Source organism: Salmo trutta, chromosome 12 (genome assembly GCF_901001165.1).
Source record: "Salmo trutta chromosome 12, fSalTru1.1, whole genome shotgun sequence".
NCBI lineage: Eukaryota > Metazoa > Chordata > Actinopteri > Salmoniformes > Salmonidae > Salmo > Salmo trutta.
In genome coordinates this window covers 50,719,563-50,729,208 of record NC_042968.1, presented here as the reverse complement: position 1 = coordinate 50,729,208, position 9,646 = coordinate 50,719,563, and the positions used below count along the sequence as shown (strand labels likewise).

The 9,646-nt window shown below is 46.3% G+C and overlaps 1 protein-coding gene across 1 annotated transcript; it reads left to right on the top strand.

Moving 5' to 3' along the window:
* Window positions 1–529: 529 nt before the first annotated feature.
* LOC115202723 (myomegalin-like) lies at window positions 530–8,416 on the top strand. The gene is made up of 13 exons (XM_029766783.1): window positions 530–1,872; window positions 2,181–2,315; window positions 2,421–2,540; window positions 2,912–3,004; window positions 3,641–3,859; window positions 4,218–4,388; window positions 4,692–4,802; window positions 4,952–5,089; window positions 5,302–5,481; window positions 6,390–6,584; window positions 6,723–6,914; window positions 7,265–7,397; window positions 7,594–8,416. The coding sequence occupies exons 1-13, from the start codon at window positions 787–789 to the stop codon at window positions 7,740–7,742; spliced, it is 2,922 nt and encodes a 973-aa protein (XP_029622643.1). The 5' UTR covers window positions 530–786; the 3' UTR covers window positions 7,743–8,416.
* Window positions 8,417–9,646: the final 1,230 nt, after the last annotated feature.

The following is a 9,646-nucleotide window of genomic DNA, read 5'->3' as shown; positions in this document are numbered from 1 at the left end:
AGGTGGGTTGTTGAAGATTTTGTGCATGTGTTTGAAAGTGTCAGAGAGGGACACCCACATAAGGTGTCAGGCAGTATATCACTGTGGTCCTATCATGTTTTCTGGTGGTGGCACAGAGGACTGAGGACCAGGTGAGGCCATCTCTTAATCTCAAATGAGATAAATCAGATTTACAGGAGGACAGCCAAGGATAAGGTTACGAGCTACTACCACACCTTAACCCACCCCCAGTCAAAGTCAGTCTTCACCTGTATAGACCTAGGGCCAACCCAGAGCCTGTTGTCCTTGTGAGTGCAGCTAGGCTGGGTAGACAGGCCAGGGGTCTGATGGGGCAGGATTACGAGGACAGCAGCCAGCCATAACACAGGAGATCACAGCGGGTCGAATCCAGGGGATTTAGTCTGATTGAATGTGTGGGGCAGTGGAGGAGGGATTAGGGGATAGGTAGCAGGGACAGATCTCTTAATCATCTGATCTCACCAGGAAGAGCTCTGTCAGTCTCTCCTCTTCAGTCAGAGAGAGAGGGAGAGTAGGCTGTGTGCCATGGTTGGCAGGCAGATGACCATGGGACAGCGGAGTGTTATTTAGGGTCTGTAGGACACTATTTGTGTTGGACTAAACTGTGAGCTTACTGCGCTGTCACTGACACAGAGATGGAGAGAGAGCATTTTCTGTGTGCCATGGCTGGCAAGCTGACGACTGTGGGACATCGGAGCATTTATACAAGGAGCCTATCTGAGTGTGTCTGAGCTGCACTGTACTGAACTGTGATCTCTTGTCATCACCATGAAGGACCCGTGCCGCGTATGCGGCGTGCGCCTCATTGGCAGCCAGTGCCGCTGGATCTTCAACCCGTCGGGCAAGCGGCAGCTCCAGGTCATCCTGTCCCACGTGCTGGGGCACGAGGTCGACCGCGACCCTGACGGCCAGGCCTCAGAGTTCCTGTGCGGCAAGTGTGTGTTCACACTGGAGCGCGTGGTGCAGTGCGATGTGCAGATAAGCAGACTGCAGGAGGAGCACGCCACTCTGGTGCAGCAGCTGCAGCAGGAGAGGGAGCACCTGAAGGAGTGTGTGGCCCACGTCTACAGACGCCATAACCCCCTGCCTAAGAGGCCCGATGTGGGGGAAGAGAACAATGTTAAGGTCCCCCTCTGGAGGTCCTCTGAAGGTGGTGGAAGCCCAGAGGATTACGGGGGAGGGCAGCGTACGTCAGAGGGGCAGACCAAGGAAGGTGCGGGAGAGGGGGATGGTCGAGGGAGGCGCTCTGTGAGTATGGACCTCCTGGGTGGATCGAGTGGTCCAGGGGGTCGGTCAAGCTCAGTCCCCAGGAGGGTGCAAGCAGGGACAGATCTTTGCCCGGTGTGCCAGGTGAAGAACCCCTGGCTCCAGTCAGCACGGCTCCGCTCCAGGAGCCTGATCTACCTGGACCTGGTCTACCGCAAGGGTACTCTCTCCTCTCCCGGCTCCAGGCTCCGCTCAGCCTCGCTCCAGTCCCTCAACATTGACCACCCTCAACAAACAGAACCCCTGTGCCCCCTGCCACAGAGACAGTGCAGAGAGTCGAAGATACCATTGAGGGAGCGTTCGCCCTCAGTTGGCCCGGCTACCAGCACTACCACACCCCAGAGAGCCCAGCCTTCCATCATCTCTGACCTGCTGCAACTGCTGCGCTCCATCCCCAGACCACAAGTACCAGGTTCCCCCAGAAGCCGCATCCCCATACTGCGTAGGAGGTCCAGCGTCGGACAGCCACTCCCCCCAGGACGCAGCCTCACCCCTTGGACCTGGCACAGACTGAGGGAGGCAGAGTGGAAGTCCCTCCAGGACCTAACTGAGGAGTATAATGATGATTACATGCCGCTCAGAGTTGAGGTAGTCCAGTCAGCCCAGACCCTTACTCTGTAGAGAATCTAAAAGCCCTGGAAATGTAGCCTGGTTAAACTAGACTGAATGCTGCGCTCATGTGGCATTTATACAGAATTGGAATCCTAAATTGTTTTGAATGATTAAAGATTAAACACTAAATGGGATTCAAAGCTGTTCTGTGCCCATGTGTCCTAGTATTGGACACAATACTATAAATAATCCCTCTGTTAACGCACTGTCCTTTTGTCCTTTGTTAGCCAACTCATCCCTCTTTGTTGATGAATATTCCTGAATCTTGTGCTTTACTTTTCCAGGGTTTCACTGAGCAGCAGAGTGAGGTGAGCAGACTGGAGACAGCCCACAGGCAGTTGAGTGAGGAGATGAACCAGTTCAGAGCAACCAACCAGAACCTCTCCAAGACCCTGGAGGACACCCAGAACAACAACAAGGTAGATTGAGGCGGAAAGAGAAAATGACCAATCTAACATGTTAGAGGCAGATTAATCTACAGTTCTGGCTACTTGAGGTCCCTGACTCCTGGTGTGTTTTAATAGGCGCTGTCTGGTAAACTGGAGGAAACTGAGAACGAGCTCACCTCTGAGAAAAAGAAGACTCTGAAACAAGACAAAACCATCCAGGGACTCACTCTGGTGCTCAAGGAGAAAGAAAAAGAGGTAAGGTTGATTTGAATATTGCTTTTTCAACTGCTTTTCTTTCTCCAATGAGTGTTGACCATGACAACACGATTTGATAATGTGAAATGATAATATACTGTTATAAATATATCAATGTATTACAGAATGTTGACCATTATAGTTTCTCCCCATATGCTATGCCATCTGTGTTACGCAGACTGAGGGCTTATGTAACATCGTTACACTAACCTGTCTGTCTGTCTGTCTGTCTGTCTGTCTGTCTGTCTGTCTGTCTGTCTGTCTGTCTGTCTGTCTGTCTGTCTGTCTGTCTGTCTGTCTGTCTGTCTGTCTGTCTGTCTGTCTGTCTGTCTGTCTGTCTGTCTGTCTGTCTGTCTGTCTGTGTGTTCCAGATTGAAGAGCTGTACCATGAGATTGAGGACAGGGACAAGGTTTTAACCAAAGCCAGAGAGATGGCGCACAAAGCCCAGCTCCAGAAATACCAGGCAAGACGTCAGACCAGACACTTAGATTTGGCCACGTTCCAGGCTCAGTACATTGCAGTCGCACTAAACTCATCAACCAATGGCTGTGTGCCATGTCATTCACTGCGCAGTCGGGCTTGCTATGTCATATGATGTCATTAGCTAAACACCTATAAAGGAATTGTAAGATCGAACAGGCAACTGTAGTGTGTCCATCTACTCTGCTGTAATTCCAATGTGCTGTCCCTCCAGGATTCCGCGATTGTAACCTTTTTTCAAAATTAACAATTCTCCCCATATTTTGCGAGGGCTTGCAAATTTGACCAATCACTGCAATGTTACTTCATAAAACATTAAAATCAGCTCAATATTAGCACATAAAACTGACACATCACCGCAGTTCAAAAAGAGGGCTCGCAATTTCAAATTGGAGAAAATCACTGCATATTGCCATGCAAAATGTCAGAATCAAACATTTTTGTCCGCAAATATCACATAAAATCCCCCTGAAGTCCTGGAGGGACTGAATGTGTGTACAGTATCTGCGTGTTTACAAAAGGTCACAAATGCAGACTCAACACGCACACCACACACTAAAAAGACAAAAAGAGGTCTCCTGCTTCTCTAACTGTATCCTAATTTCATGCTTTCCCCTAGGGTGTGGAGGAGCACCAGAGCCTTTTCATGGAGAAGCAGGAGGAGCTGGCCCAGCTCCAAGGTGAGCACCAAACCAAGCTGCTGGAGGTCCAGAAGCTGCAGCGCTCCCTGGGCAGGCAGAAGCAGGAGCTGTCCGACCTGCAGCAGGCCAAGGAGCAGCTGGACCAGGAGCTGAAGGAGTTGCAGCAGCAGAAGAAGAAGGTCAACAAGGCCCTCAATGTAAGCCCATGGGAGGAATTTCTATTGTGTCATTGTGAGGGAAAGATTTGATAATGGCAAGCTGGCAGCAGGTCTGCTGTTTTTTTTTTTACCACATAACTACATGGTTTTAGCTGCATGTAATATAATGCAGAGGGTATTACCCAAAGCCCTTTGCCCAAAAGATGAGGGTGACTTATTTTCAGTGGTTTTGCTAACCACGTGACCCGACCAGGTAAGAAAACTCCTGACTCTACCTGTAATCAATGCACCTTATGAGCACAAGATGTTGAAAATACTGAATGTGGTTTTGGTTGCAAAGCCATTGAAAATACGTATTTTCAATGTAACCACTCAGTGTCATTGTTGTAACCCCCAGGAGGTGCAGAACCAGCTGAAGAAACTGACCGGGGAGCTGGGCGAGAGGGAGAGCAGCCTGAAGCAGCAGTACCAGGAGCTGCTGGAGCAGACCAAGAGGAGGCTGCAGGGCCACGAGGTCACCATCCAGCGCCTCACCACTTGCCTGACCGACAAGGAGCAGCAACTGCAGGTAGAGAGATATAATGCAGGACGGCAGTGAAGAAGAAATGGATAGTCTAAGAACTAGAGAAACTAGGTGAAACCATGGAAATATAATCTATAGATGGGGTTTAGAGCCTCTAACCCTGACCATTTGGAGAGGCCCATTCTATAGATTCTATGGGTGAAACTAGGTAAAGACGGTGTGCTAGCACAGGAACTTGTTCTTTTTTTTATGTCTCTATTCTATATTGTTCCTTGTCTAACTTTCACACTCTATTTTCTCTCACTTTCTCTACCTCCTCTCTCTGTCTATTCTCTCGCTTCCTCTCAGGAGTACATGAACATAACAAGAGACATGGATCAGAGCAGAAGTTCTGGGGGAAGCGACACCATGCTGTCAAAGCTGCAAGAACAACTGGAACAGAAAGAGAAGGCTCTGGAGGTGTGCTTTCTATCAATGTCTTTTTCAAATAAAATATTTCACTCACTCACACACACTTTTTCTCGTGTTCTAGATCCGTCTCATCTGACAAAGAATGTTGCAAGCATCTACAGTCTTCATTATCAGCCTGTTGTATTGCTCCTCCACAGCAAGCGCTGGATGATAAGTTTGCGGCACTAGAAGAGAAAGACAACGAGATCCACCAGCTGCACCTGTCACTCAGGGAGAAGGCGAGGGACCTGGAGAGACTCAACAACCTGCTGTCTTACAACGAGGACACCATCAATGTAGGGACCACTAGTGCTGTTCACACTACCTTGACTGCTCAGTGCTCACACTGTTTGCAATCCCTAGACACTTGTGGGGATCTGAGAGGATTTGATGGTGATAGCTCCACCTTGCCTTAGTCATGGGCTAAAAAGCATGTTCAATGAAGTCTCAGACGGCACTATCTTTCACACCTCTTGGTCTCACACATTTTCTCTCTCCCTAACTCCAGAGTTTTGACACGTTGATAAAGGAGAAGGACGTGGAGCTACAGCACCTGGTGAACATGCTGAAAAACCTGCAGCAGGCCAAGCAGGACGTGGAGGACAACCTGAACTGGGCCTGCAGGGAGAAGGACGCCATCATTAGCCAGCTGCAGCTCTGCCTGGAGTGCAAGACCAAGGACATGGAGGTAGGCTGCTGAGACACACACTAAGAAATATGCTAATGCACGCACTCACTCACCCATCCACCCACTCACTCACCCACCCACCCACCCACTCATTCATTCACTCACACATAGACACATACTTACGTACACACCTCCGTAGATATACAGTACAAGTCAAAAGTTTATTCTTTATTTTGACAAATGTCTACATTGTAGAACAGTAGTGAAGACATCAAATCTATGAAATAACACATATGGAATCATGTAGTAGCCAAAAAAGTGTTACACAAATCAAAATATATTTTATATTTGAGATTCTTCAAATCACCCGACCTCAACCCAATTGAGATGGTTTGGTATGAGTTGGACCACAGAGTGAAGGAAAATCAGCCAACAAGTGCTCAGCATATGTGGGAACTCCTTCTAGACTGTTGGAAAAGCATTCCAGGTGAAGCTAGTTGAGAGAATGCCAAGAGTGTGCCAAGCTGTCATCAAGGCAAAGGGTGGCTACTTTGAAGAATCTCATACTTTTTTGGTTACTACATGATTACATATGTGTTATTTCATAGTTTTGATGTCTTCACTATTATTCTACAATGTGGAAAATAGTAAAAATAAAGAAAAACCCTTGAATGAGTAGGTGTGTCTAAACTTTTGACTGGTACTGTACATTCACATAACACATAGACAAACACACAGTTTGAAATATACTCACAACACAGTAGTAAAAAAAAAAATAATACCCACAAAAATGGACACTCACTCGATACAGTCATACAGTAATAATATACTGCCATCTTAGATCACGTCTCTCTTGGAAAAAAGGTTTATCTCCAAGGGACAAAGCAGGATAAATAAAGGTTCAACAAAAATATATATTCAACTCATTCTTTCTCTCCGTCTCTCTCCACCCCCCTCTCTGTGTGTAGGAGATGGCGAATGCCCTGCTTAGTCAGTCCCAGTCTCAGGCCTGTGACCTTGCAGAGCAGATGGGTCAGAGGTTAAAGGTGACAGAGGCCATGCTGGCGGAGGCGGTCAAGGCCCGGGAGAGGATGGTGGCGAACAACAAGAGCACCGTGGAGGGCCTGCTGTCCACCATCAGCAGCAACGACCAGCTGCTCAAGGTACACACACACACACACACACACACATACGTTCATATCCTCCGATCTGTCTCAGACACATTCATCTACACCCAATAATCTGTCATTTTTACAGGAGGTTTAGTTTTATGATCTCTCATGTCTGTGTTGTCTTACCAGGAGTCAGCGCAGCACTATAACCGCACACTGTCTGAGCGCAACCAGGAGATCCAGAAGCTGAAGCGACAGCTGTTTGTCCAGCAGCAGCAGCTGGCCTTCGCAGAGAAACAGAGTTCCGAGGCAACACAGGAGGGTTACCTGGAGGCTGCCGAGCTCAGGGCCCTGCTGACGGAGAAGGACTCCATCATCAACGTAAGTGGGACCGAAAGCGCTACTCAGTTATTTGGTTAGATGCATTGTAAAAAAATGACTACTTTGTAAAGTGTGGGGGTCATTTTTAAGAGTTTAGATGGGTGCTGGCTTCCCTATGTGTAGGATTTTGCTCCTGCCCAACTCAAACGCACTCAAAATGGAAGACACTTTGGTTATTTGTGTGTTAATGCTGGGCTAGAACAAAAGCCTGCACACATCATCCCTGATTTCCCTTGCAATAATTGCTACTCGTAGAATAACGTTGAATAAAGATAATTGCAAGGTTATTCAATTACAAGGTTATGAACAAGAGAGCTCCAGTGTGTTAAACATTTGATTTACTCTTCAAGAAACTTCTGGAGCGTGGGCAGGAGAGAGACCAGTTCCTGGCTGAGTTAGGGCAGAAGGAGCCTGCACCGCCCGAGGTGATGGAGAGCAGACAGACCATCAAAGTGCTGCAGGAGAGGCTGGAGGAGAGGGAAGGTGAGAGACTCGTATCTCTTGAGCTACAGACAGGTCACCAGTAATGTGAGACCAATGACTTCAAGCTGAGGACGAAGGCATTTTCAAAGCATTCAGGAAACGAGGGAAAACTTTGGGTTGAACGTTGCTTTCTTTAGTCTCTCTGGGAAAGGTAACCCACTAACATTGTCCTAAACTGCTCTGTCCCTCTCTGTAGTGCCGCTCTCCAAGAAGAACAACGAGGACAACATGGAGAAGGTCCCTCTCACCAAGAATTCTCTGGTCATCCTGAATAAGGAGCTAGCTCAGAAGACTGATGCTCTCAAAAAGGCTCTGAAGAGGGAGAATGAACTCAAAGTGAACTAAAAGAACACACTAACACCCCTGCTCATTCAAGGTGTATCACTTTTTGGGTGTTTTGTTGGCTCGTCATTCATAGGCACAGATCTAGAATCAGTTTACCCTCCACAAATCGTAATATTTAACCATTAGATGGAAAAACACAAAACTGATGTCTTCCTGTGTTCCAGATGTCCCTGGCTGATCTCGAATCAGTGTTGTCTGAGCTGGAGGGGCGTATCGAGGTCCAAGCGGCCAGTATAGACTCCCTCACCACCACCTTTGGGACCAAAGACAAGATTATAAATGAGTGGACGGCCAGTGGCATCTTCACACACTGCTACTAATCTACAGGTTACCTGGTGCGATTTGGGTTCACGGGTAGCTTTCATAGGGTTAATCCATTTGACTAACCTTGAACTGAATTTATCCATCACCACCTGTGCTACTCTTGAGCGTGGCTTTAAAGTTGAAACAATGTATTGCATTCGTTGTAAATTGTAAAAGGAAATTGGGTAAACATGTCTGGGCAATACATTTACTTTTACTTTTTCAAACCTTCAAGGGCAATTTTTAATTTGCTGTAAGTTTCCCTCAGTCTTTGCTATAGTGCCTTTAGAAAGTATTCATACCCCTTCACGTTTTCCATGTTTTCTTGTTGCAGCCTGAATCTAAAATTGATTAAAGTGAGATTTTGTGTTACTGGCCTACACACAATACCCCCATAATGTCAAAGTGGAATTATGTTCTTAGAAATGTTTACTAATTAATTAAAAAGGAAAATCTGAAATGTCTTGAGTCAGTAAGTATTCAACCCCTTTGATATTCAACCCCTTCACGAGTAAAAATGTGCTTAACAAGTCATAAGGTGCATGGACTCGCTCTGTGTACAATAATAGATTTTAACATGATTTTGAATTAACTACTTCTTCTCTGTACCCCACACATACAATTATCTATAAGGTCCATCAGTCAAGCAGTAAATTTCAAACACAGATTCAACCACAAATACCAGGGAGGTTTTCCAATGCCTCGCACAGAAGGGCACCTATTGGTAGATGGTTAAGATTTAAAAAAGCAGACATTGAATATCTCTTTGAGCATGGTGAAGTTATTAATTACACTTTGGATGGTGTATCAATACAGCCAGTCCCTATAAAGACCCAGTACAGGTGTCCTTCCTAACTCAGTTGCCGGAGAGGAAGGAAACCGCTCAGGGATTTCACCATGAGGCCAATGGTGACTTTAAAACAGTTACAGAGTTTGATTGCTGTGATGGGAGAAAACAACATTGTACTTACTCCACAATACTAACCTAAATGACAGAGTGAAAAGGAAGCCTGTAGAGAATAAAAATGTTCCAAAACATGCATCCTGTTTGCATTAAGGCACAAAAGTAAAACTGCAAAAAATGTGGCAAAGAAATTAATTTGTGTTCTCAATACTAAGTGTTTTGTTTGGGGCAAATCCAACAAAACACATCTTTGAGTATCACTCTTCATATTATTTGTTGGCTGCATCATGTTATGGGTATGCTTGTCATCGGTAAGAACTAGGGAGATTTCTAGGATAAAAAGAAACGGAATAGAGCTAAACACAGGCAAAATCCAAGACGAAAACATGGTTCAGTGTGCTTTCCAACAGACAATGGGAGACAAATTCAAATCAAATCACATTTATTTATATAGCCCTTCTTACATCAGCTGATATATCAAATTGCTGTACAGAAACCCAGCCTAAAACCCCAAACAGCAAGCAATGCAGGTGTAGAAGCACGGTGGCTAGGAAAAACTCCCTAGAAAGGCCAAATCCTAGGAAGAAACCTAGTCCCCTGAAATCCCATCCACTAGCATTCTAGCCTGCTAGCTGTCCAGAGCACATCGGACTGTTAACTTAAGAGGCCCACCCGACAAATTCTTTGGCCACTATAC